This window comes from Aythya marila (genome assembly GCF_965140915.1).
Source record: "Aythya marila genome assembly, chromosome: 2".
Taxonomy (NCBI): domain Eukaryota; kingdom Metazoa; phylum Chordata; class Aves; order Anseriformes; family Anatidae; genus Aythya; species Aythya marila.
The window spans coordinates 760,513-788,305 of record NC_139043.1 but is presented as its reverse complement, the minus strand read 5'-3'; the positions used below and the strand labels follow the sequence as shown (position 1 = coordinate 788,305).

At 52.4% G+C, this 27,793-nt stretch overlaps 4 protein-coding genes across 5 annotated transcripts in view; 2 read left to right on the top strand and 2 right to left on the bottom strand.

The window, feature by feature from the left end:
• Positions 1-27,793, bottom strand: part of LOC309874343 (GTPase IMAP family member 7-like) — a 115,205-nt gene that overhangs the window by 37,252 nt on the left and 50,160 nt on the right. The window lies entirely within an intron of this gene.
• LOC309875190 (GTPase IMAP family member 6-like) lies at positions 4,677-5,444 on the top strand (the record flags this gene model as incomplete). The annotated part of the gene is made up of 1 exon (XM_082754336.1): positions 4,677-5,444. The coding sequence occupies one exon, from the start codon at positions 4,677-4,679 to the stop codon at positions 5,442-5,444; it is 768 nt and encodes a 255-aa protein (XP_082610462.1).
• On the top strand, positions 16,635-22,691 carry LOC309875189 (GTPase IMAP family member 4-like; the record flags this gene model as incomplete). The annotated part of the gene is given in 3 exon segments (XM_082754335.1): positions 16,635-16,679; positions 21,397-21,417; positions 21,419-22,691. Coding segments are annotated over 3 exon segments (717 nt in total). The 3' UTR covers positions 22,070-22,691.
• Positions 25,421-26,245, bottom strand: LOC309874352 (GTPase IMAP family member 1-like). Its single transcript, XM_082752426.1, has one exon. It carries the CDS (start codon positions 26,237-26,239, stop codon positions 25,472-25,474), a length of 768 nt encoding a protein of 255 aa, XP_082608552.1. The 5' UTR covers positions 26,240-26,245; the 3' UTR covers positions 25,421-25,471.

The window sequence follows — 27,793 nt, the reverse complement described above, 5'->3', positions numbered from 1 at the left end:
AAGGCATCCAGTGCTGACTCCTGGCTGTCCCCATGCCTTGCATGACAAGAGGAATCACAGAATCCCAGAACCATCTAGACTGGAAGAGCCCTCCAGGATCACCCAGTCCATCCTCTGATCTACCAGTAACCAGTCCTCCACTAACCCATATAACTGAGCTCTACATCTAAACGTCTTTTAAACACCTCCAGGGATGGTGACTCCACCACTTCCCTGGGCAGCCCATCCCAATGCCTCACAACCCTCTCGGTAAAGAAGTTCTTCCTAATAGCCAACCTAAAGCACCCCTGGTACAACTTTAGCCTGTTCCCCCTCATCCTGTCACCAGGTACGTGGGAGAACAGACCAACCCCATCTCGCTACAGCCTCCTTTAAGGAACCTATAGAGAGCGATAAGGTCACCCCTGAACCTCCTCTTTTCCAGGCTGAGCAACCCCAGCTCCCTCAGCTGCTCCTCAAAGGGAAGGGGCAGAAGAAGTGTGTTGGAGGGGTTGGGGGCTGTGTGCCACAAACTGCTGGAGACTCTGAGGGCCCCAACACATTTCCTGGAGGTACAGAATACTTCTGCTGACCTGGAAGAAAGCTTGAAATGCAAGCAGCCCTGTAATAATTCTGCACCGCTTGCTTAGAATGGCAAGAAAATGAGCATTTAACCTTAGGATTAAGGCAAAATGCAGGCCCTGTGTGCACCTCCACCCGGGGCGTGTCTGTTGCTGTGTTAAGAGCAGCAGCAGTGGTGTGGGTAGGGGGGGTCGCCACAAGAACAAGCCAAGGCTGCGCCTGCTCCCCTCCTCTGCCACACTTCTCATTTCCAGCCAATTTTTGCATTCAAACACTGGAGCACAGGCAAGGGGGCCCGGGGAAGCACGCTGGGTTAGAAGCAGAGCAGCACTGCGAGGCTAATGCTGAAATGCAGACAGCGAAGTGGACAACTAACCCCAAAGTCACACCTCCAGAGCTGCACGGGATCAAAACCAAGATCTGGGCTGGTGCGTGGGTATTTGTAGGCTGCCGAGTGTCCGTGCCAGGAGGCTGAATGCTCTCCTGTGCCTGCACCAGAGCCGGGCACAGTGGTGCCAGCAGCCATAGCCGTGCTCCAGGCTGCCAGTGCCAATGCCGCCACCAACACCGCTGCCAATGCTGCTGCCACTTCGTGGTGGCTGCGAGGGGTCCACGGGGACACTGCCTCTGCTGCAGCATGGCCACACTGGTGAGGTCAGCGTGGAAGCTGCTTGAAGACGCGGGTGGGATGGCAGGGGTGGAGAAACTCTGTACTGCCGGGAGGGTTTCAAGGTGGCCCAGGGCACGCGTGTGCCTGGGTGCCGCAGGAGCCTCACGGGGAGGGTGCTGCTTTCTCCTGCAGCCACCCAGGGACCTGGTGTAGAGGCCATCCCTTTAAAAGATCGAAACCCGAAACCTTTTTCATGGTGATTTGCAAAGCGAGTAACTGGTAAGTGCTTCACATCTGTGAGTCATAAATTAATTTAGCAGTTTGGTTTCACGCTCAGTACATAACCAGTATGCGCGCCTTGTTTACTGATAAGCTTTTGCTCAGCCAGGTCCAACGCCTCCTGGACACCCCTTGTTTTGACTTCAGGACTTGCAGTTCCTCCCTGAGGGGGAGGAAGGGGCTGCTTTCCTATCTGCACCTGGCAGACCTTGTTATTTACCATCCCAGAAATGGTCTATAAACGTATAGATATGCATGTATGTGTGAATGTATACGTATATGTCAATATTTTAATTCCAGTTGGTCCTTAAGGACAATTGACAAAGTCTTTTTAGGACTCCTAGATGTGATGCACATTCTGATTACCTACTGAACTTTAACCCAAACTGCTATGTTAATTTATGACTCTCAGACATGAAAAACATGCTGATTACTTAATATCACGGAATGATCGAATATCTGAGCTAGAAGGGACCCACAAGGATCATCGAGTCCAACTCCTGGGTCCCCAAAGGACCAGCCCCTGTGTGTGACAGCGGTGTCCAAACGCTCCTTGAGCTCCATCAATCTCGGGGCTGTGCCCACTTCCCTGGGCAGCCTGTCCCAGTGCCCGACCACCTCTGGGTGCAGACCCTTTCCCTAACCCCCAGCCTGACCCTCCCCTGTCCCAGCTCCATGCCGTTCCCTCGGGTCCTGTCGCTGTCCCCAGAGAGCAGAGCTCAGCGCCTGCCCCTCCGCTCCCCTCGTGAGGGAGCTGCAGGCCGCCATGAGGCCTCCCCTCATCTCTTCTCCATGCTGAACAATCCAAGCAATTTCAGCTGCTCCTCATATGTCTTCCCCTCTAGACCCTTCACCACCTTTGTTGCCCTTCTTCGGACGCTCTCTAACAGTTTTTTATCTTTCTTGTACTGTGGTGTTCAGAGCTGCACTCAGTACTCGAGGTGGGGCCGCACCAGCGCAGAGCAGAGCAGGACGATCACTTCCTTTGACCTACAGTGCTGTCCTTGATGCAGCCCAGGATATGGTTGGCCCTCTTGGCCACCAAGGCACGCTGCTGGCTTGTGCTCAGTTTGCTGTCGATCCAAACCCCCAGAATCCTTTCTTCTGGCTGCTCTCCAGCGTCTTGTCCCCCAGTCTGTATAACCAGGGTTGCTCTGTTGCCCTTTCCCAGGTACAGAATCCGACACTTGCTCTTGTCAAACTTCATATTGTTGAATGGCAATGACAATGATCTAGCTGACACCAGCTAGTTCTCAGAGTACTCTGGGACGAATCCCATCAGGCCCCATTGGTTGTATGCATCCAGGTGGAGCAGCCAGTCTGCACAAGATCGGGGTTAACAGTGAGTTTGTTGTGCTGGCTCTTGCCATCCCCCAGCTGTGGGTAGCTGGGGCCGCAGAGCCCATCATCAGTGTTGAAGACAGAGGCAGAGGCGAAAAATGCGTTCAATGTCTCTGCTTTGTCTATGTCCCTGATTATGAGGTGAGCTTTCTCATCAGACCAAAGTTTGCTCTGCTCCTCCTTTTCCCATTAATCTACTTCAAAAAGCCTTTTTTATTGTCCCCCATGCTGCTGGGCAGCTTCAACTCTAATGCAGCCTGCGCAGAGCCGGGAGCTGCTCGTCTGGGCTCGGTGTCAGACAGCTGTCGGTGTGCCCCCCTAGCCCCAAGACTAGCTCCGGCTTCCCCGCCAGGCCTCGACACCACGGTGTGGGCAGCCCACGGCCCCAAGGCCCCAGCAGCGGTGTCCGGGGACCATCAGGAGCAGCATGAAGGCAGAAAAAGAAAGTAGAAGTGCATTCCGCAGCTCTCCAGCAGCCCAGGAATGCACGTTTGAGAGTGCTCAAACGGCCGGGCTGAAGCACTCCCTTTACAAGAAGTCACGTGCTGAGCAAAAAACACCCACTGGATTCTGTACTGGATCACCGCAGGCTTTCGGCCTGCAACGCACAGCCCCAGCAGGGCCAGAGCTGTCTCAGGCACACAGATAGCGAGGTTTTGGGGCAGGACTTTGCACCCTGCGCTGTGCCTCAGGCTGTAACCAACGGCTGCTGCCCCATCTGCCCTGAGCCTGGCACAGCACAGCCTAAGGAGTGGGAAGAGGAGAGGCAGCCTCGGGAAATCCTAGCCCCTGACCGCGGTGCAAGCTGCAGCTGCCTCGTCTCCTGCCCCTTCTTCTGTCAGGGCTCTGCCTCCAGTCCCAACAGCAGCAGGAACTGCTTGAAAATTAAGCACAGATCATCGCGGGAGTTAAATAACTCTGAGGCCGGACTGTTTCTGGAGGAAGTACAGGAGGTAGCGTTAGAGCTGTCTGAACCTCCAGGGCTGCACAGAATCGAAACCAAGCTGGGGGCTGGTGCGGGAGGAGCCGGTGCTGCCCTTGTGGCATGAGCACAGTTCTCCAGGCTGACACCGGCCATCTCCGCTGTCACTTCCTGGTGGCTGTGAGCGTCCCGCGGGGACAAGGCGAACGCCAGTGCAGGACGTGCAGGAAGGTACGGGCGGGAGGCCAGGGGCTGCGAGGCTCCGTGCCGGCTGGGAGGGCTCCGAGGGGGCCTGGGGACCTGGCGCAGGGCAGCGGGGCAGGGAAGTGGCTCTTCCCCAGTTCCCTCCTCACTTTCCCTTCTCCCCACTCCTCGCTCCCCATGCTTGGCATGGCCCCAGCCCCAGCCCAGGGGAGCACCTGGGAACCGTGCTCAGCTCCAAGCAGGGCCCCGGCTGCACGAGTGTCACCACCCCGATGGTTCTTGCCACCACCTGAGGGTCCCTGCCACGCCGCTGCCTTCCCCCGTGCCTGTAATCCTGCGCAGACTGAGGCTGAGAGTGAGGAAACAGACCAGCGGCTCTGTTTTCCCGCAGCACCTCATTGCTCCAGCTGTTATTTTGAATTTCTGTTCCTTGCTGCTGTCCATGCACTTCTGTGGCTGCACACGCAGTAGCACGATCCAGGGGACCCTGCCTGTCCCAGTGCCACCACAGCCTGAACCAGCTGCAGCCCACGACCTCTTCCCACAGTCAGGGCACACAGAGCCCCGCAGCCTCCAGTGGCCAGCAGTGAGGTTTCGAAACCATCCCCGCTTTTAATGAAAATCCCTTCTGCTGTCAGTGATGCTCCCAGCATCTGGGTGCCTGCTGACGGAGCCCTGGGTGTCTGCTGTTGTCTCTGCAGCCAGGCCGTGGCCATCCATCGCGTCTATTTGCAGCCCGGGGTCGGCGGGGGCTTGGAGATGAGGCTGATCCTGGCCGGGAAGGCTGGTGGGGGGAAAAGCGCCACGGGGAACACCCTCCTTGGGAAGCGTGTCTTTGAGTCCAAGCTGTCCACCCAGCCAGTGACCGTGAGCTGTGCGAAAGCACAGGGGCACTGGGACGGCAAGGACTTCACGGTGGTTGACACGGCCGACATTTTCAACCCCGAAGATGGAAGCAGTGAGGTGAGCCAAGAAATTATCCGCTGCATCAGGCTGTCCTCCCCGGGCCCCCACGCGCTGCTGCTGGTGAGCCAACTGGGCCGATTCACCCAGGAGGACGAGGAGGCCGCAGAGAGACTGCAGGACATCTTTGGAGCTGATGTTTTGCAGCACACAATTGTCATATTCACCCGTGCAGAAGAACTCGTGGGGGGGTTGCTGCAAGATTATGTGAAGTATTCCAAAAACAGGGCTCTCTGCGAGCTGATTGAGAGATGCGGGAACAGGTACTGCGGCTTCAACAACCGGGCAGTTGGAGCCGAATGGGAGCAGCAGGTCGCGGAGCTGATGGGGATGGTCCGCTGCATGGTGCAGGCGAATGGGAACAAGTACTACAGCAATGAGATGTACCTGGAGCCCAATTTAACAGAAGAGAAGGTGGCGTATCACATGGCGAGGTACAGAGCAGGCAGGATAAAGAGGGCGCGATTCAGCTGGAGGCCATCCCGGAGAGTTGTCCTGGCTTGTGGGCTGACTGTCCTCATCATTATTGTGATTACCCTGGGTATCCTTATTGCACAGCTGTGATGAATCCCAGCACCACAGAGCCACTGAATGCCTGGGGCTGGAGGCACCTCTGGACACTGCTCCAGCTGCCCAGGGCCATGTCCACTGGGTGTTGGACATCTCCAGGGATGGAGAATCCAGCGCTACTCTGGGCAGCCTATGCCAGCGCTCAGACACCCGCACAGCAAAAAAAGACTTTCCTGATGTCTCATCGGGCATCCTTGTGCCTCCAGCAATGCCCATGCCCTTGTGTCCTGGCTCTGGGCACCCCACCAGGCGTTCACACACACAGACGGGAACCGCGAGCCCCTTTCCTCAGGCTGAGCAGCCCCAGCTCCCAGCCTCTGCCCATCTTGCAGATGACTCCTTGTCCTGGTGCAATGGAACCAACTCTCCCTTGGAAAAGAAGAGGAATTGTCTATTTTTATTGAGCTTCCCTTTAATCAATTGTCATATATGTCGTACAGGACAAAAAATATGTTTTTCTTTTAACCTAGGCTCCCTTTGATCAGGGACTGAATGCTCCTTCTGGGAGAAACAAAGGAAAATTGCCAATAGCAAGTAGCCTGAGGTTGTGCTTAGGTGACGTGACGATTTTGAGAAACAAGGTTGTATTTTTGCAATAGAAGTTGCTTTTGCAGTGGAATATCCACTAACATTGCATATTGAAATGTGATTGTGCAGCCATGACAGCAGCATAGCACTAGTTAAGCAGATAAGGGGAAGGTCCCACTGTCCCAACATAAGAAACATAGCTATGAAAAATGGGATGAGTAGTACGAAATAAGTAAAAACAAGAATCACAGGCCCTCTAATCACAAGAGAAGTAAAAAATAAAAAATAAAAAATGAAAAGGAGAAATCAATGGCTGGTCAAATAAAATTGTACCTATGTGGTATAGAAATGCGTCAAGTAGGTTGTGAATCTGTAGTATTCAACCAGTGAGGAAACAGGGAGAAATCAGGTTTCGGGAAATAGGGGACATAGGGCTATGGTAAACTTGTGCTGTGCGCTCCCGCTTGCAGGATATGAAAAACAAAGTTGTGTTTTTGCAGTAGAGAATTGCTTTTCTGTATTCCAAGGTAGTTGTGTAGTCATAATAAGGAGAAATGCTAAGTACATGTAGGTAAGTGAACAGTAGAAAGCCTCACTGTTTCAAAATAAGGTGGAAGCTTGAGAAAAACAGGATGAGCAGTGTGGGAATAGTAAAACAAAGATCACAGGTTCTTAAAACATAAGAAAAAAAAAAAAAAAAAAAGGAAAAGGGAGAAATTAAAGGGTTCAAAGAAAGAAAAATTGTACGCGTATGGTATAAAGGAGCGTCAAGTAGCTTGTGAACCTGTAGTACTCAGCCAATGAGGAAACAGGGGAGGCAATGAGGTGTCGGGTAATAGGGAATAAAAGGTTATGATGTGTTTACTATAATGTGCTCCTAATTGGCAGGACGCCTGCCACTGCAATTGTGAGTAACATAGCTTCACAGAACATCCTGTCTGAAGAAAATTATTTGAGATTTTCCTCACAAGGATGCCCACCATTGCAATCGCGATTAAAATAGCTTCATGGAAGGTCCCATCTAAGAAAATTATTGAGATTATTATCACACCATGAATAGATAAAAGGGGTTAGGGTGCTTCATCGGGGAACACCACCAAGGACCCCCACGGAAAGGAAGGCATGTGCAGAAGTTCCTGAAAAGGAGCCATTAAGAATGATGCCACATGAGCACAAAACTCAGGTAGATTAGAATGAATTTGTATTAGATCGCTGAATAGTCATGAATTTAATGTCTCCATGGAGCCATGAAGTCGACATTGGCTGTGCTTGATCTGTGGAAAGTGCACAGAGCTCTGAGGCCTGAATAAAAGCAATATCTCTCCTGAGTGCGTGCGAATTGGCTTATTGCACACCGGGTGAAGGATCATAGAGTCATAGAATGGTTGGGGTTGGGAGGGACCTTAAAGATCATCCAACTCCAACCCCCCTGAAACAGACAAGGCTGCCTCCCCCCAGATGAGGTTGGCCAAGGCCCCATCCAGCCTGGCCTTGAAAACCTCCAGGGATGGGGCATCCACAGCTTCTCTGGGCAGCCTGTGCCATTGCCTCACTACACTGATAGTGAAGCGTTTCCTCCTAATGTCTAGCCTAAAGCTATTTTCTTTTATTTTAAGACCATTCCCCCTTGTCCTCCACCACCACCCCAGGTCCTTCTCCTCAGGGCTGCTCTCAATCCACTCCCCACCCAACCTGTATTTGTGCTTGGAATTTCCTCAGCCCAGATTAAGGACCTTGCACTTGGCCTCGTTGAACCTCATGAGGCCCGTACAGGCCCACTTCTCAAGCCTGTCCAGGTCCCTCTGGATGGCATCCCATCCCTGCAGGGTGGCAGCTGCACCACCCAGCTCAGTGTCTTCAGCAAACTTGCTGGGGGTGCCTCAATTTCACTGTCCGTGTCACTGATGTTTAAATAGTACCAGTCCCACTACTGGGAAGAAACAACCCGAAGTATCAGTACAGGCTGGGGGATGACCCGCTGGAGAGGAGCTCTGAGGAGAAGGACCTGGGGGTCCTGGTGGACGACAGGTTGAGCATGAGCCAGCACTCTGCCCTTGTGGCCAAGAGAGCTAATGGGATCCTAGCATGCATTAAAAGGAGTGTGGCCAGCAGGTCAAGGGAGGTGATCCTCCCACTCTATTCTGTCCTGGTCAGGCCTCCCCTGGAGTACTGTGTCCAGTTCTGGGCTCCCCGGTAGAAGAAAGACAGGGATCTCCTGGAAAGAGTCCAGCGGAGGGCCACAAAGATGATACGGGGCCTGGAGCATCTTCCCTGTGAGGAGAGGCTGAGAGACCTGGGGCTGTTCAGCCTGGAGAAGAGAGGACTGAGAGGGGATCTCCTCAATGTATATAAATATCTGAGGGGTGGGAGACAAAAGGATGTAGCCAACCTCTTTTCAGTGGTTTCCGGGGACAGGACAAGGGGCAATCGCCACAAAATAGAGCACAGGCAGTTCTGCACCAACATGCAAAAGATCTTCGTCACGGTGAGGGTGATGGAGCATTGGAACAGGCTGCCCAGGGAGGTTGTGGAGTTTCCTTCTCTGAAGACATTCAAGGCCCGTCTGGATGCCCACCTGGGCAGCCTGCTCTGAAGAACCTGCTTTGGCAGAGGGGTTGGACCTGATGATCTTTCGAGGTCCCTTCCAACCCCTACAGTTCTGTGATTCTGTGATTCAAGGATCCTCCTTCGTGCCCTTCTTGAAGACCGGAGTGACGTTGGCTGTCCTCCAGTGTTCAGGCACCTCTCCTGTTCTCTAGGATCTAGTCTTCCTTTTAGTGTTTACATACTTTAAACAAACAAACAAACAACTTCTTAGTATCCTTTATCTCTTTTGCAAGCTTCATCTCTAGGTGGGCTTTGGCCTTCCTTGTCGCATCCCTGCAGGCCCTGACAACACTTCTATACTCCTCCCAAGAGGATAAGCCCTTTTTCCACATTTCATAGACCTTCCTCTTCCTTTGGATCTTGTCAACGAGCTCCTTGCTCGTCCACGTAGGTTTCCTGCCCCTCTTCCCCAATTTCCTACTCTTAGGGATGCACCGATCCTGAGCCTGGAAGAAGCGCTCTTTAAATGTTGCCCAGCTTTCACAAGTACCCTTGCCTTCTAGTATTCTAGAAGAACTGCACACACTTCCCTCAACTGGTGAACAACACCGTGCTTGATGCACCCCAGGGTGCAGTTGGCCCTCCTGGCTGCCAGGGCACACTCTTAACTCACGTTCAACTTGCAGTGCACCAGAACCCCCAGGTCCCTTTCTGTGGGGTTGCTCTCCAGCCTCTTTTTGCCCCGTCAGTAAGTGTAGCCACATGCTATTTCTTTCTCAGGTCTATTTCTTTCTCAACTAAAGCTTCCCATAGTCAGAATCATTTACTCCATTCTGTGCTGCTAAACTAATAATAAATTAAATGGTCTTTCTAGGTTGCACACATTGCTCTTGATCCTTTTGTCTATTCACAATGTTTATTTCACTAATTCAATGTTTATGTCACTATTCACAAGTTAGACCTGCAGCTGCGGTTCCTGCTGCTGTTCCTGCTTCCCGCACCCTTTTAAGGGGAGTTCCTCTAATTAGACTGGGGTTGGGGTGATGTCCAAACACAACTTGGCAGGGGCCATCCCTTTAAAAGATCGAAACCTGAAAGCTTTTTCATGATGATTTGTAATTGCAAAGTGAGTAACTGGTACATGCTTCACATCCGTGAGTTGTACATTAACTTGGCCTTTTGGTTTCATGCTCAGTACATAACCAGTATGCGCGCCTTGTTTACTGATAAGCTTGTGCTCAGCCAGGTCCAATGCCTCCCAGGCACACCTTGTTCTGAATTCAGGACTTGCAATTCCTCCCTGAGGGGGAGGAAGGGGCTGCTTTCCTATCTGCACCTGGCAGACTTTGTTATTTACCATCTTAATACTAGCCTACATTGCAGCTACTGTGAAGTTGTCTGAAATCAATACCACAACAGCCTGTACCAGGGCTTCGGCACCCACCCAGCACAGACGTGAGACCAGGGAGCTGCCTCTTTGAGCGAGAGCTCAGGAGCAGCCCCACATCCACAGAGCACGGCCCTGGGCTCTGGCAGGGCGATGCCACTGTGTTGGGAATTGGCAAAAAGGGCATGTGCCCGTGGAACAATTGTTCAATTTGAGCTTGCTTCAAGCAACCAGGGGTAGGCCTTAGAAATCTCAGGGCCTGCTGTAGCTGAGCAAACCAAGCTGCCAGAGTAACTGTGAGAAGCTCCCACTGCAATGACTCCCACATCACCCAATTAAGGAACTCAGATAATATTGTTATTAGCAGCTGGCCTCAAGGACTAGGTCTATGTGACCGTTAAGCACAAAGGGGGTTGTTTTCCTAACTTCTAATCAAAAGGGGGGTTCTTTTCTTGCAGGTGGTGTTATTTTCTTAACGGTTTGTCTGAGTGCTTTTGACCAATAATCTTGTGTGAAACACTGTCCACCCCTGTAAAATTCACTATAAAAGTTAGGCTATTCGGGCAATAAAATGGAGAAGCATGATCTGACTCTGCTGGTGTCTGTCGTGCTTTCGTCCGTGCTTCGCAACACCGCTGGATGTCCTGCCCTCATGGCACTGCGCTTCGGGACCTGTCCAGCTCCGGGCATGTGCCAGCAGTAGCCCCAGGCCTTGTGCCCAGCGCAGAGCACGGGCAGGCCGAGAGCCGGCATGGCTCTGCCCTCTGCTGTGCTGCTCCCCCTGAGCTGCAGGCCATGGAGGAAAGCCAAGTGTCCCCTGCCCTGTGGCACCCAGGCAACTCTTGGGGACATTGGCCGTGGGGAAGGGAGCCGGGGCAGGCACCAGCCCTAAGGCAGGAACAACTAGGCCCAGAGATCCACTCAGTTCCTGCAGCTGGCACGGCACGGCTTGTCTTGGTATGGCAAGGGGGACTCTGCCATCCTCCTCACCTGCCACACACATGGATGCACAGGGACCGAGTGTGGGGCCAAGGGCAGGGCTGTGCATTCCTGCTGGCTACCAGGGGCCCACATCCATGCCTCAGAGCGCTCCACGTGCGGGAAGACATGGGCACCCGTTCAATTGCTCAGCAAGGACAATGAGGTGCTCGTGTTGACCGAAAAAGTGGATCCTTTCTCCTATGAAGAAAGGCTGAGAGAGCAGGGCATGTTCAGCCTGCGGAAGAGGAGGCTCTGGGAACACCTCATTGGAACCTTTCAGAGCTTAAAGGGGTTTAATAAAGAGGATGGAGAAAAAAAATTATTCATGTGGATTATGCTGGTCAAGGGGGAATGGTCTTAAAATAAAAGAAAATAGCTTTAGGCTAGACATTAGGAGGAAACGCTTCACTGTCAGTGTAGTGAGGCAATGGCACAGGCTGCCCAGAGAAGCTGTGGATGCCCCATCCCTGGAGGTGTTCAAGGCCAGGCTGGATGGGCCTTGGCCAACCTCATCTGGGGGGAGGCAGCCTTGTCTGTTTCAGGGGGGGTAGAGTTGGATGATCTTTAAGGTCCCTCCCAACCCCAACCATTCTATGACTCTATGATCCTTCACCCCGTGTGCAATAAGCCAATTCGCACGCACTCAGGAGAGATATTGCTTTTATTCAGGCCTCAGAGCTCGGTGCAGTTTCCACAGATCAAGCACAGCCGATGTCGACTTCCTATCTCCATGGAGATATGGAATTCATGACTATTCAGCGATCAAATACAAATTCATTCTAATCTACCTGAGTTTTGTGCTCATGTGGCATCATTCTTAATGGCTGCTTTTCAGGCCCTCCTGCGCATGCCTTCCTTTCCGTGGGGGTCCTTGGTGGTGTTCCCTGATGAAGCACCCTAACCCCTTTTATCCATCGATGGCCACATGTCACCGAAGCACAACCTCAGGCTACTTGCTCTTGGCAACTTTCCTTTGTTTCTCCCAGAAGGAACATTCTGTCCCTGAGCAAAGGGAGCCTAGGTTAAAAGTTAAACATATTTTTTGTCCTATCCTGTCCCGATAACTGATTAAAGGGAAGCTCAATAAAAATAGACAATTCCTCTTCGTTTTCAAGGGAGAGTTGGTTCCATTACACTGGGACTTGGGGGTCCCGTCTCCGTGTGTGAACGCCTGGTGGGGTGCCCAGAGTCTGGGCACAAGGGCATGGACACACGCTGGAGGCACAAGAAGCCCGCTTAGACATCAGGAAAGTCTTTTTTTGCTGTGCGGGTGTCTGAGCGCTGGCACAGGCTGCCCAGAGTGGTGCTGGGGTCTCCATCCCTGGAGATGTCCAACACCCAGTGGACACGGTCCTGGGCAGCCAGTGCTGGGGACCCTGCCTGGGCAGGGACAGAACATGCGGGGTGCAGAGGGGCCTCCAGCCCCAGGCGTTCAGTGGCTCTGTGGTGCTGGGATTCATCACAGCTGTGCAATAAGGATACCCAGGGTAATCACAATAATGATGAGGACAATCAGCCCACAAGCCAGGACAACTCTCCGGGATGGCCTCCAGCTGAATCGCGCCCTCTTTATCCTGCCTGCTCTGTACCTCGCCATGTGATACGCCACCTTCTCTTCTGTTAAATTGGGCTCCAGGTACATCTCATTGCTGTAGTACCTGTTCCCATTCGCCTGCACCATGCAGCGGACCATCCCCATCAGCTCCATGACCTGGTGCTCCCGTTCAGCTCCAGCTGACCGGTTGTTGACAGTACCTGTTCCCGCATCTCTCGATCAGCTTGTGGCGAGCTTTGTTGTCAGTACAGGACACGTAGTCGTGCAGAGATCTCTCCCCCAGCTCTTCCGCATGGGTGAATATGACAATCGTGTGCCCCAGAACATCAGCTCCAAAGATGTCCTGCAGTCTCTCTGCGGCCTCCTCGTCCTCCTGGGTGAATCGGCCCAGCTGGGTCACCAGCAGCAGCGCGTGGGGGCCCGGGGAGGACAGCCTGATGCAGCGGATAATTTCTTGGCGCACCTCACTGCTGTCACCTTCGGGGTTGAAAATGTCGGCCGTGTCAACCACCGTGAAGTCCTCACTATCCCAGTGCCCCTGTGCTTTCGCACAGCTCACGGTCACTGGCTGGGTGGACAGCTTGGACTCAAAGATGCATTCCCCAAGGAGGGTGTTCCCCGTGGCGCTTTTCCCCCCACCAGCCTTCCCGGCCAGGATCAGCCTCATCTCCAAGCCCCCGCCGACCCTGGGCTGCATGTAGACACGACGGACGGCCACTGTCACACTGCAGAGACAAAAGCAGACACGCAGGGCTCCGTCAGCAGGCACCCAGATGCTGGGAGCATCACTGACAGCAGAAGGGATTTTCATTAAAAGCGGGGATGGTTTTGCAACCGCGCTGCTGGCCACTGGAGGCTGTGGGGCTCTGTGTGCCCTGACTGTGGGAAGAGGTCGTGGGCTGCAGCTGGTTCAGGCTGCAGTGGCACCAGGACAGACTGGGTCCCCCCTGCATGCCTGGACATCAGAGCAAGAGCAGCGCAACCGGCATCTGTGGATCGCACTGCCGCGTGTGCAGTCACAGCAGTGCACGGACAGCCGCAAGGAACAGAAATTCAAAATAACAGCTGGAGCTGCGAGGTGCTGCGGTGAAAGAGAGCTGCTGGTCTGTTTCCTCACTCTCAGCCTCAGTCTGCACAGGATTACAGGCACGGGGGAAGGCAGCGGGGTGGCAGGGACGCTTGGGTAGTGGCAAGAACCCTCGGGGCGGTGACACTCGTGCAGCCGGGGCCCCGCGTGGGGCTGAGCACGGAGCCCAGGGACTCCCCTGGGCTGGGGCTGGGGCCATGCCAAGTATGGGGAGCGAGGAGTGGGGAGAAGGGAAAGAGAGGAGGGGACAAGGGGAAGAGCCACTTCCCTGCCCCGCTGCCCTGCGCCAGGTCCCCAGGCCCCCTCGGAGCCCTCCCCGCCGGCACAGAGCCTCGCGACCCCTGGCCTCCCGCCCACACCTTATTGCACATCCTGCGCTGGCGTTCACCTTGTCCCCGCGGGACGCTCACAGCCACCAGGAACTGACAGCGGAGATGGCCAGTGTCAGCCTGGAGAACTGTGCTCATGCCACAAGGGCAGCACCGGCTCCTCCTGCACCAGCCCCCAGCTTGGTTTCGATTCTGTGCAGCACTGGAGGTGTGGACAACTCTAATGCTACTTCCTGTAATTCCTGTATTTCCTCCAGAAACAATCCGGCCTCAGAGTTATTTAACTCCCGTGATGATATGGGTTTAGTTTTCAAGCAGTTCCTGCTGCTGGTGGGACTGGAGGCAGAGCCCTGACAGAAGAAGGGGCAGGAGACAAGGCAGCTGCAGCCTGCATGGCGGTCAGGGGCTGGGACAGACCCCGCACACCGCTCAGGCTCAGGGCTGGAGGTTCAGGTGCCGGACGAGGGCACTGAACTGACGGCGATTCTGGGGGGAGGCTCCTGCTGCAGTTGGGGGCCGTGCACGTTCTCTGTGAGCTCGGCAGGTTTCCCAAAGCACTGCAAGGGTTGCCAGTGACCAAGCTGAGTTCCCCTGCCAGCTCCTTGTTCCCCAAGGCATCGGGATCCCCTCCCAAGATGAGGAGGAGCAGCCCTTGCCTGGGCTGTCCCCATCTGCCACCATGGTGCAGCGAGTCCCAGCCACGTTCTCCTGCCCCTGCGGCCCCTGCTCCTGGGCAGCGCGGGGCTGGCAGAAACGTGCCCTGCCCCTGGCACGGGGTGCGGGGCTGCCAAACCCTGCTCCCTGCCTCACGGGGTGCACAGCCATCTTGTGGGTGTTTGCGTGTGTTTACCCTCGGCTATACAACCACTTCCTGCATGCACACACAGCAGGCAGCACGCACACGCCAAGTGTGTTAGCGACCCGAAGGTCGCACATGCAAAAGACGACAGAAGAGGACTGGGAAATCTACCCCAGTAGATACACTGCTTATAAAAATGGAGCTGGAGACGGAGGGAAAAGAGGTGGAATTTATGGTAGATGCACGAGCAACATTACTCGTTTACTCGAGCAATATACTTTTAAATAAAGCATTAGTATCAGTGGGGAATTATTACATTGTAGTGAAGGGGGCAACTGGCCAATCTGGAATAGCATATTTCTGCAAACCATTGAAATATAAGTATGGGAAACAGTGGGGCATTCACAAGTTCCTATACATGCTCAACTCTATGGAGTCACGCCTAGGGAGAGATTTATTGGAAAGATTACAAGCGATCATTTCATTTAAAAATGGGGAGATTATTCTGGAGGTAAATGATCAAAGATACGTGGAAGTGTTGAGTTTGATACTGACAGCTATTGAGACCAAAGAGGAAATTAGTGAGGAAATCCTAAGTCAAATGTTTTCCAGAGTACGATCTAATGTACCAGGGAAGGCAAAAAATGTACTTCAACAGTACCCCTTGAAAAAGGAAGATAGAGAAGGAATTAGCCCGATAATTGATTAACATACTTAACACCAGAGCTAACTTGGTTTACCATTTTAGACCTGAAGGATGCCTTCTTTTGCCTCCCTCTCCATGAAGCCAGTCAGAAAATCTTTGCATTTGATTGGAAAGGCCCTAGGAGTGGGCGCAAAACACAGCTCACATGGACAAGGTTGCCTCAGGGCTTTAAGAACTCTCCCACCTTGTTCGGAGACGGACTTGCAAAGGACTTGGAGACCTGGGAAGCCCCATCAGGAGAAGGAAGGCTGTTGCAGTACGTAGATAACCACCTAATAGCCACCCAGACAGAAGCATGTGTGGCCTGGACGGTAAGCCTCCTAAACTTTCTGGGACTACAGGGGTACAGGGTATCGAAGCAGAAGGCTCAGGTGGTTAAGTTGATCTACATGGGTTATGAGGTTAGTGCCGGACAACAGACCTTGAGGCAAGATTGTAAAGAAGCGATATGTTAAACCCCAAAACCTGAGACAATAAAAGAACTGCGAACCTTTTTGGGAATGACAGGGTGGTGCAGATTGTGGATCTATAATTACAGATCGCTTGTAAAACCGCTGTATGTGCTCATTGCAAATGGGAACAGAGAACTCCAATGGACAAAGGAGGCCACACAAGCTTAGGACCAACTAAAGAAGGCCCTCATGTCAGCTCTAGCTCTGTGACTCCCAGATGTAAATAAACCATTCTTTTTCTCCCATGAGAAACAAGGAATTGCCCTGGGAACACTAGCACAGGACCTGGGCCCATATCGAATAGCAGTTGCTTATTTTTCTACGCAGTTGGATGCTACCACCACGGGATGGCTGGGAAGTCTCAGAGCTGTTGCAGCAGTGGTGCTAAATATCCAGGAAGCACGCAAGTTCACCTTGGGACAGAAGATAACTGTGCTAGTGTCTCACACAGTGTCCACAGTGCTGGAAGTGGAAGGCGGTCACTGGCTTTCCCCACAAAGGTTCCTGAAATCAGCAGAAACCAAGGGGAGCCAGTACACCGTGACTGTCTGGAGACCATTGAAGCTACCTACTCCAGCCGTCCAGATCTGAAGGACGCTCCTTTTGATGATGTGGGAATATGGGAGCAGCTACGTCATCAGTGGAAAACGACATGCTGGGTTTGCAGTTACCACTTGCAAAGACGTAATAGAACTTGGAAAATAAACATCTATAGGGACTAAATAATGAGATTATTGGAAGCAGTTCAGCTGCCTGAAAAGGTAGCAATCATGTACATTAAGGCACACCAGAAGGTGAGCTGAGAATTGGAGGATGGAAATGATCTGGCAGACAGAGAGGCAAAAGAAGCAGCAGAAGGTGAGGTGGCAACTGAGGGAGCCCTGATTCCAGACAGGCAAATTCTCCTCGAGGGTAAGCTTGTATATAACAAAAAGGATAGAAAATTAATCGAAGGTCAGAAGGGAAAATATAACCAAGAGGGATGGACTATTACCAAAGACGGGAAGGGGAAGCTAGTCATTCCCTCCAATTTACTGTGGTCACTGGTAAAGAAAGAACACCGGAAAACACATTGGGGAATAGATGCTTTGTATAACTATCTAATTGAAAAAAAAATATTGCCAGGAACTTATATGCTACCATCACCCAAATAACTGAACAATGTGATCTTTGTCTCCAGACTAACCCCAAAAATGTCCCCAAACCAAAACTGTGTCAAATTGGAAAAGGCCATGGGCCCAGGCAACAGTGGCAAATTGACCTTTCTGAACTTCCAATAAAAGGGGGGGGGTGTCGATACTTACTGGTGTTAACAGACAGATTCCTTTTCAGGATGGCCAGAGGCTTTCCCCACTAGGACTGCCAAAGCCTGAGAGGTAACTAAGTCTCTTGTAGAGAAAACTTTGAAGCCACAGTGGCAAGGACTATACCAGGTGATCCTTACAGCCCTCACCACAATTAAGATCAAGGAACAGAGTGCCTGGATTCACCATTCTCAAGTGAAGAAAGCTCCAGTACCCCCTGGAAAGTAATGCCAGGTAACGGTGAACTGAAACTAAAGCTCAGTCGAGTAAAATGAGGACATTATGGTCAGGAGTATTTAGTAACATAGTCACCAGGAGTCTAGTTAACAGAATTGTTTTATTTCTATGGCTTATAAATTGTAGTTGTGATTCAAGAAGGTGCCTCTAGGATAATAGAGAATGGTTAGTGGCCTTGGTCCGAAGCTGTAACAACAGAGGATAGAGCATTAATGGAAAGTTAGCAGTTGTGGTTATTTGGCGAACAAATGGTGACCTTTTATATACATTATAAGAATGGCAAAAAATAGGGAAAGAATGGACACACCAAAGAACCGTAGGGGACGAAATTAAAATAGGGTGCTGAATGATTAATGGAACGACCCACGAGAAAGTAACGGGGATTTTAGTAAAACCAATTTCCAAAAGTGGCCAACAAGAAGGTTGCATCTGCCCAGGTAAATCAGATTGCTGGTATAATTTTATATTAACACAGACTGTAGTAATTAGCTGTTTGTTTTTGGCTGTACTTCCTACAACAGTGAGACAAAACTAAAACAGCCCCTACAATCATCCTTAATGGCATTGGGAACTAGCCAATGGCAAGTTTCAAAGGTGTTACCGAGATGGGAAAAGGCTGAAAACCGAGACCACAAACTAATAATAGATGCACTTAGTATGGTTCAAGATAATGCATCTTTAGCTCTTTGTCGTATACAAGCACAGTCATGGATTCAGGCAATGGCTTCCTTGATCATTAGGGAAGGAAGTGAAGGCATTTTTCCAGCTGAAGTCCAAAAGACTGTTTGGGACAATGCCAATGATTTTGAGAAGTTCCAATCTTGGTGGACTCTGCTAAATTTTACCTATGACCCCATTGTTAACATGGCTACTGCCTTTGTGCTTACTATACGTAATGCCACAGTTTATGTTATCCACCCCATCATTGCACTAGGATTAAACCATGAGGAGACAGTGCTCTGTCCTTCGGAGCATAGAACATGGGCACAGATGGAGAATGGGAGATGGCAGTCTGTAAATCTAGAATCATGTGTTACCCGGGAACAGCAAGGATTTATTTGTGAAAGCAATACAATTGATGCTCAGGATGTATGTCTTGACACGGAGCAAGGTGTCTGCCACTTTGAAATTCATCCAAATACTAGTCAAAAGACTGTGCTTGTATATATCGGTCAAGGCTGTGCGTGTTTAAGAACTGCTTGTGATTTTGTAGAAGTAGATAAGGAGAACATAACTCTCCCTAGCAAAAATCATTCTAACTTTTGTATTTGTAACTTTGTTAGAATCGTCGGGTGTCATTTTCTATATTTGGCACCAGTGGTATCCCACCAGTTGATCAAGTCTAACAACACAATGTACACTCTAATCACTGTCCATCATGATACAAAGGCAAAGAGCAAAACAAGACACAAATCACAACTGGTGGGATACACTCTTTGGATGGTCGCCCACTGCAACTGGGATTTTGAACACATTGTGTCACCCAATTATTGTTTTATAGATATCACAGAATCACAGAATCACAGAATTTCTAGGTTGGAAGAGACCTCAAGATCATCGAGTCCAACCTCTGACCTAATGCTAACAGTCCTCCACTAAACCATATCCCTAAGCTCTACATCTAAACGTCTTTTAAAGACTTCCAGGGATGGTGACTCCACCACTTCCCTGGGCAGCCTGTTCCAATGCCTAACAACCCTTTCAGTAAAGAAGTTCTTCCTAAGATCCAACCTAAAACTCCCCGGGCACAACTTAAGCCCATTCCCCCTCGTCCTGTCACCAGGCACGTGGGAGAACAGACCAACCCCCACCTCGCTACAGCCTCCTTTAAGGTACCTGTAGAGAGCAATAAGGTCGCCCCTGAGCCTCCTTTTCTCCAGACTGAACAAGCCCAGCTCCCTCAGCCGCTCCTCATAGGACTTGTTCTCCAGGCCCCTCACCAGCTTCGTCGCCCTTCTCTGGACCTGCTCAAGCACCTCGATGTCCTTCTTGTAGTGAGGGGCCCAAAACTGAACACAGTACTCGAGGTGCAGCCTCACCAGAGCCGAGTACAGGGGGACGATCACCTCCCTAGCCCTGCTGGCCACACTGTTTCTTATGCAAGCCAGGATGCCATTGTCCTTCTTGGCCACCTGAGCACACTGCTGGCTCATATTCAGCCGACGATATTAGTTGGTATAAGTTTGATATTGTCTTTGTAATATTTGTTTGGAATTGGAAATCGTTACAACGAATGTCTGTATTATCTTCCTTGACAAAAGTGCATGGCAAGGCATTGAGGGGTACATACCCTAGAGACTGAGAAGAAGAATTTTTGTATTAACTAAAAGAATTTACTAGATTTTCCAGAAAAGGGAGGACTGAATCATTGGGATTAGAAATTAGAGAGTGATCGATTAAGAATGAATAGGTGCTATATTTGCGATGTACTGCGCCTGTGCTGCGCTTAGGCCTCCAGATAACAGGAGCCCTTCGGACCCCAAGAAGCAGATCAAAACAACCTTATGGCCCAGATTGTGACCAAGGCCTCAGAGAGCATGCGCAAAGAGATGAGGCGAAAAGTTCAACCCTGATGAAGACATCTTACTTCATCCCCACGACCCTCAACGCCCACCACCACAAGGCACTGAGCAAGCACAGACAAGAGGAATTTATGGAAATGACTTCTTGGAGCTAATTTTAATACTAAGCGGGGACAGGTTATGCATATGTATAGGCGTATTGGGAAACTTCATGAATATGTAACTCTACTGCATATAACCATGGCAAGTTGCCGCATTAGGGGTGCATGACTTTTTTGGGACTACCCCCCGTGCTGCCCAGCGCTGAATAAACATACCTACTGTACAATCTTAGTGACTGTGGAGTCAGCTTTCCAAGAGTCAGCTGTGAGGTCTCCCCACAGCCTTCCCCTTTAGCAGCTTCCTCATCCAGTCAGCTGGGTGCAGTGCTGCTGAGGGTGAGGCTGGGTTTGCGTCCTCGTGCAGCCTCACGCACGCTTGTGCACGCGGTGCACGGGCCCTCTTGGGAGGCCACGGGCTTGAGGATTTCCCGAGGCTGCCTCTCCTCTTCCCACTCCTTAGGCTGTGCTGTGCCAGGCTCAGGGCAGATGGGGCAGCAGCCGTTGGTTACAGCCGGAGGCACAGCGCAGGGTGCAAAGTCCTGCCCCAAAACCTCGCTATCTGTGTGCCTGAGACAGCTCTGGCCCTGCTGGAGCAGTTCAGGGCAGGCCGAGGGCCTGGGGTGATCCAGCACAGAATCCAGTGGGTGTTTTTTGCTCAGCACGCGACTTCTTGTAAAGGGAGTGCTTCAGCCCGGCCGTTTGAGCACTCTGTGCATTCCTGGGCTGCTGGGGAGCTGCGGCATGCACATCTGCTTTCTCTTTCTGCCTTTGGAAGAGGTCTGGGTGCTGGCCCTCTGAGGCAGCCTGATCCAGACTCCCCTGGGGTCCCTCGTGTTGCTCCTGATGGTCCCTGGGGACCGCTGCTGGGGTCGTGGGGCCATGGGCTGCCCACACCGTGTTGTCAAGGCAGGAGGGGAAGCCGGAGCTAGTCTTGGGGCTAGGGGGGCACACCGACAGCTGTCTGACACCGAGCCCAGACGAGCTGCTCCCAGCTCTGCGCAGGCTCACTCTTACCGGAGGCGAGCTGTGCTGGCTGCCTGTGAGCATGCAACATGGGGTGAGAAACCGCCCCTCTGCCAGCTTCTGTCCTGCCGTGGCTGCTTTTGGCCCATTTTCCAGAGGGTCTTTTAGTCAGGGCAGCCTCTGTCTGAGTTTACGTTCCTCCTGGAGCACAAACTTTCCTCCTGTGGGAAAGTTGAGCAGAAGGGCAGGGCTGGCGGGGCCGAGCCAGCCCTGCTTTGGCTGCTGGGACATGGCTTCAGCCCCTGCCCTGTCCCATCCCCTCTTGTGCACAGCAGCGTCTCAGTGTGAGAATTAAAGTTGTGTTTTTGCAGTAAAAACCCTTTCCTTCTCACCCCTGGGAGCATGGCGTGCAGGGGATGTCCCGGCACCACAGGGCTGTGGGGTTCAGACACGTGTCTCTGGTTGTTCCCCCAGGACGCAGGCTGAACGTCCTGCTTGTGGGCAAAACTGGACGTGGGAAGAGTGCGACAGGGAACTCCATCCTTGGGAAGAAAGCATTTGAAACTATGGTGTCAGCAGATTCAGTGACCAAAAGCTACAGTGCAGACACTGCCTCATTCCGTGGAAGAGAAATTGTTGTTGTCGAAACTCCTGGCCTTTTTGACACCCAGAGAGCCAATAAGGAAACAGCTGAACTGATTGGAAATGCTCTTCATCACTTCTATGGAGGGGTGCATGCTATCATCCTGGTGATGCAACTGACCCACATCAGTAAAGAAGAGGTGGAAGTGGCTGAGTGGGTGACAAAGATTTTCCATTCTGAAGCACAGAAGTACATGATCCTGTTATTCACCCACGCAGAAGATCTGTGGAGTCCAGATGATATCCGCGATTTCGTGGAATCAAACAAACACCTCAGTGGGATTGCAGACAAATGTGGAAATAGGTACATTGCTTTCAGCAACATAGCAACAGGACAGACAAAGGAACAGCAGGTTGCAGACCTCATTAAAATGATTGATGAGATGGTAGAGAAGAACAAAGATGCTCCATGTTACACGCGAGAAATGCTGGAGGAACATACACGGCCGGCTTTTGGAAAGTATTGTTCTATACACTAGCCAACAAGGCTTTGGTCAGACGGGCGATGTTTCCTCTCTTGTGCCTTTCCTGCCGCGCTCTGAAGATCACTCTCTCCTTCCTCTCTTGATGTTTCCTCCTGTCCCGTCACTGACCTACCTTTTCCCCTGGCCCGTGCCATTGCTCTCCTGACAAGCTGCGAGAGTGCAATGGGTGTCTGGCGACGTGTAATTCTCCTCTGCTGCTCTGTCTCTGCATTGCTCTGTCACCACCCGTTGTGCTGGGAAGCCGGAGACCTTGGCTGGGTGGCAGAGAGCTGCACTGCCCTGCTGCAGCACCACTGCGCTGACTCTCTCCTCCCTGGTCTGAAGACACGGCAAGCTGAAAGCAACGGGAACATCAGGGCTGTGAGATGTGCCCCCTCAGAGCACAGGTCAGCCTGGAGCACTGCTTCCGAGATCAAAGCCTCTTGTCCTCCCTGTGGCAGCCAGGGCTCTAGGAACTTCTCCAGGCTTCGGGAGGGTTCGCGGTGCCAGCCTTGGTCCCTCTGCAGTGGGATGCTGCTGGTGTCGCTGGCTGTGCTGCCCCTGCCTTCGCTGGGCAATGCGAGTAATTGTATGTGATCGCTGGGTCTACAGAAGCTCATCTAATAAATGCTAATCTGATGCTCATCTAATAAATGCTAATAAATGCCCATAAATGCCCATAAATGCTGAGCCTTGCTGTGTGGAGAGGCGCCCTTCAGTGCACTGTGACCCGCAGTGCTGAAACAGCCGTTTGGGAGGGTGGAGAATGGTCCAGGTGCATTCAGGATCAGGCCCAAGCTGCAGCTCCCCCCAGGCTGGTGTTTGGTGGTGGCCATGAGCTGTGCAAGGGCGCGAGGTCTCACTGCTTGCCAGGCGAGTGCAGCAGGCAGGGGAAGCTCTGTGGCCATACCTGAGCGTGGGGCTGGGGGAGTGCTCGGGGGGGCTGCCTGACTCACCCCAGGTTCTTCTCCCACCCAGAAAGGCTGCGGGAAGCAGCCTAGGAGGGGGGAGGAATCCCAGAACGCCAGGCTGACCTTTTCCTCAAGCGAAGGAGGTAGAAGGAAGTACGGGAAGGGAACCGGGGCAGGCACCCGCACTACGGCAGGCACCACTTGGCCCAGAGATCCACTCAGCTCCTGAAGCTGGAACGACATGGCTTGGCTTGGCACAGCAAGAAGGGTTTTGCCATCCTCCGCTCACACCACACATGTGGATGCACAAGGACCAAGTGCCAGGCATGACTGTAATGTGTCATGATGTAAGTTTGTAGATGGCACCAAGCTAAGTGGTGCAGTCAGCACAAGAGAAGGAAGGGATGCCATCCAAAGAAGGCTCTGTGGAGACCTCATTGAGGACTTTCAGTTCTCGAAGGGTTCTTATAAAAAGGATGGAGAGGGACTCTTTAATTGTGTAGTTAATGATAGGACAAGGGGGAATGGTTTTAAACTGAAAGAGGGGAGATTTAGATTGGATGTTAGGAAGAAATTCATCACTCAGACAGTGGTGAGGCACATGTTGCCGAGAGAAGCTGTGGAAGCCCCATCCCTGGAGGTGTTCAAGGCCAGGCTGGATGGGCCTTGGCCAACCTCATCTGGGGGGAGGCAGCCTTGTCTGTTTCAGAGGGGTTGGAGTTGGATGATCTTTAAGGTCCCTCCCAACCCCCAACCATTCAGCGATCTAATACAAATTCATTCTAATCTACCTGAGTTTTGTGCTCATGTGGCATCATTCTTAATGGCTCCTTTTCAGGCCCTCCTGTGTATGCCTTCCTTTCTTTGGGGGTCCTTGATGGTGTTCCCTGATTAAGCACCCTATTCCCTTTTATCTATTGATGGTGTGATAAAAATCTCAATAATTTTCTTAGATGGGACCTTCCATGAAGCTATTTTAATCGCGATTGCAATGGTGGGCATCCTTGTGAGGAAAATCTCAAATAATTTTCTTCAGACAGGATGTTCTGTGAAGCTATTTTATTCATGATTGCAGTGGCAGGCGTCCTGCCAGTTAGGAGCGCATTATAGTAAACACATCATAACCTTTTATTCCCTATTACCCGACACCTCATTGCCTCCCCTGTTTCCTCATTCTCTGAGTACTACAGGTTCACAAGCTACTCAACACTCCTTTATACCATACGCGTACAATTTTTCTTTCTTTGAACCCTTTAATTTCTCCCTTTTCCTTTTTTTTTTTTTTTTCTTATGTTTTAAGAACCTGTGATCTTTGTTTTACTATTCCCACACTGCTCATCGTGTTTTTCTCAAGCTTCCACCTCATTTTGGAACAGTGCAGCCTTCTACTGTCCACTTACCTACTGCGCATTTCTCCTTATTATGACTACACAACTACCTTGGAATACAGAAAAGCAATTCTCTACTGCAAAAGCACAACTTAGTTTCTCACATCCTGCAAGCAGCAGCGCACAGCACAAGTTTACAATAACCCTGAATCCCCTATTACCCAACACCTGATTTCTCCCTGTTTCCTCACTGGTTGAGTACTACAGGTTCACAACTTACTTGACGCACTTCTATACCATATAGGTACAATTTTATTTGACCAGCCATTAATTTCTCCTTTTCCTTTTTTCCTTTTTTTTTTTTTTTTTTTCCTTCTTCTCTGTGATTAGAGGGCCTGTGATTCTTGTTTTTACTTATTTTGCACTACTCCTCCCATTTCCCTTAGCTATGCTTCTTATGTTGGGACAGTGGGACCTTCCCCTTTATCTGCTTAACTAGTGCTATGCTACTGTCATGGCTGCACAATCACATTTCAATATGCAATGTTAGTGGATATTCCACTGCAAAAGCAACTTCTATTGCAAAAATACAACCTCGTTTCTCAGAATCGTCACGTCACCTAAGCACAACCTCAGGCTACTTGCTATCGGCAACTTTCCTTTGTTTCTCCCAGAAGGAGCATTCTGTCCCTGATGAAAGGGAGCCTAAGTTAAAAGGTAAACATATTTTTTGTCCTGTACTGCATATATGATAACTGATTAAAGGGAAGCTCAATAAAAATAGACAATTCCTCTTCTTTTCCAAGGGATAGTTGGTTCCATTGCACCAGGACAAGGAGTCATCTGCAAGATGGGCAGAGGCTGGGAGCTGGGGCTGCTCAGCCTAGGGAAGGGGGTTCGGGGGTCCCGTCTGTGTGTGTGAACGCCTGGTGGGGTGCCCAGAGCCAGGACACAAGGGCATGAGCACCGCCGGAAGCACAAGGATGCCCGCTGAGACATCAGGAAAGTCTTTTTTTGCTGTGCGGGTGTCTGAGCGCTGGCATAGGCTGCCCAGAGTAGTGCTGGGGTCTCCATCCCTGGAGATGTCCAACACCCAGTGGACACGGTCCTGGGCAGCTGGAGCGGTGTCCAGAGGTGCCTCCAGCCCCAGGCGTTCAGTGGCTCTGTGGTGCTGGGATTCATCGCTTCCACCAAATAAGAAAAATAATGACAACCACCGCAATGGCAAGGAGAATCATCCCACAAATCACAATAGGTCTCCTGTAAGACAGATTGAAAAACCCAATACTTTTCCTGCCTGCTCTGTACATCGCCATGTGATACTCCACCTTCTCTTCTGTTAAAATGGGATCCAGGTACATCTCATTGCTGTAGTACCTGTCCCCATTCACCCGCACCATGCAGCGGACCAACCCCATCAGCTCCACGACCTGTCGGTCCCTTTCGGCTCCAACTGCCCGGTTGTTAAAGCCACAGTACCTGTTCCCGCACCTCTCGATCAGGTCGCGGAGAGCCCTGTTTTTGGAATACTTCACATAATCTTGCAGTGACCCACGCACAAGCTCTTCCGCACGGGTAAATATGACAATCGTGTGCCCCAGAACATCAGCTCCAAAGATGTCCTGCAGTCTCTCTGCAGCCTCCTCGTCCTCCTGGGTGAATCGGCCCAGCTGGGTCACCAGCAGCAGCGCATGGGGGCCCGGGGAGGACAGCCTGATGCAGCGGATAATTTCTTGGCGCACCTCACTGCTGTTCCCTCCGGGGTTGAAAATGTCAGCCGTGTCAACCACCGTGAAGTCCTCGCCATCCCAGTGCCCCTGTGCTTTCGCACAGCTCACGGTCACTGGCTGGGTGGACAGCTTGGACTCAAAGACACGCTTCCCGAGGAGGGTGTTCCCCGTGGCGCTTTTCCCCCCACCAGCCTTCCCGGCCAGGATCAGCCTCATCTCCAAGCCCCCGCCGATCCCGGGCTGCATGTAGACGCGACGGACGGCCACGGTCACACTGCGGAGACAAAAGCAGACACCCAGGGCTCCGTCAGCAGGCACCCAGATGCTGGGAGCATCACTGACAGCAGAAGGGATTTTCACTAAAAGCGGGGATGGTTCTGGTCGCTGCTGGCCACTGGAGGCTACGGGGCTCTGTGTGCCCCCACTGTGGGAAGGGGTTGGGGGCACTGCAGCTGGGTCAGGCTGTGGTGGCACTGGGACAGACTGGGTCCCCTGGATCGCGCTGCCACGTGTGCAGCCACAGCAGTGCACGGACAGCAGCAAGGAACAGAAATTCAAAATAACAGCTGGAGCCGTGAAGTGCTGCAGCTCTGTTTCCTCAGTCTCAGTCTCAGGAATTACAGGCACAGGATTACAGGCACGGGGGAAGGCAGGAAGGCGGCAGGGACCCTCGGGTGGTGGCAGGAACCCTCAGGGCAGTGACACCCGTGCAGCCGGGGCCCCGCGTGGGGCTGAGCACGGTTCCCAGGGACTCCCCCGGGCTGGGGCTGTGCCCATTCCGAGCACGGGGAGTGAGGAGTGGGGAGAAGGGAAAGAGACAGAAGAGGACAGGGGGAAGAGCCACTTCCCTGCCCCGCTGCCCTGCACCAGGTCCCCAGGCACCCTCGGAGCCCTCCCCGCCGGCACGGAGCCTCGTGGCCCCTGGCCTCCTGCCCGTACCTTCCTGCACGTCCTGCGCTGGCGTTCGCCTTGTTCCCGCGGGACGCTCACAGCCACCAGGAAGTGACAGCGGTGACGGCCGGTGTCAGCCTGGAGAACTGTGCTCATGCCACAAGGGCAGCACTGGCTTCTCCCGCACCAGCCTCCAGCTTGGTTTCGATTCTGTGCAGCCCTGTAGGTTCAGACAGCTCTAACGCTATCTCCTGTACTTCCTCCAGAAACAGTCCGGCCTCAGAGTTATTTAACTCCCGCGATGACCTATGCTTAGTTTTCAAGCAGTTCCTGCTGCTGTTGGGACTGGAGGCAGAGCCCTGACAGAAGAAGGGGCAGGAGACGAGGCAGCTGCAGCCTGCATGGTGGTCAGGGGCTGGGACAGACCCCGCACACCGCTCAGGCTCAGGGCTGGAGGTTCAGGTGCCGGACGAGGGCACTGAACTGACGGCGATTCTGAGGGGAGGCCCCCGCTCCAGCTGGAGGCCATGCACGTCCTCTGCGAGCTCGGCAGGTTTCCCAAAGCACTGCAAGGATTGCCAGTGACCGAGCTGAGTTCCCCTGCCAGCTCCTCATTCCCCAAGGTGTCAGGACCCCCTTCCAAGGTGGCCACAAGCAGCTGAGGAGGAGCAGCCCTTGCCCGGGTTGTCCCCATCTGCCACCACGGTGCAGCGAGGCCCAGCCACGCTCCCCTGCCCCTGCGGCCCCTGCTCCTGGGCTGTGCGGGGCTGGCAGAAACGTGCCCTGCCCCTGGCACGGGGTGCGGGGCTGCCAAACGCTGCTCCCTGCCTCACGGGGTGCGCAGCCATCTAGTGGGTGCGTGCGTGTGTTTACCCTCGG

Bases quoted from the DNA above. Each gene is read 5' to 3' on its own strand.
- LOC309874352 (XM_082752426.1), bottom strand. From the start codon at position 26,239: ATGAGGCTGATCCTGGCCGGGAAGGCTGGTGGGGGGAAAAGCGCCACG.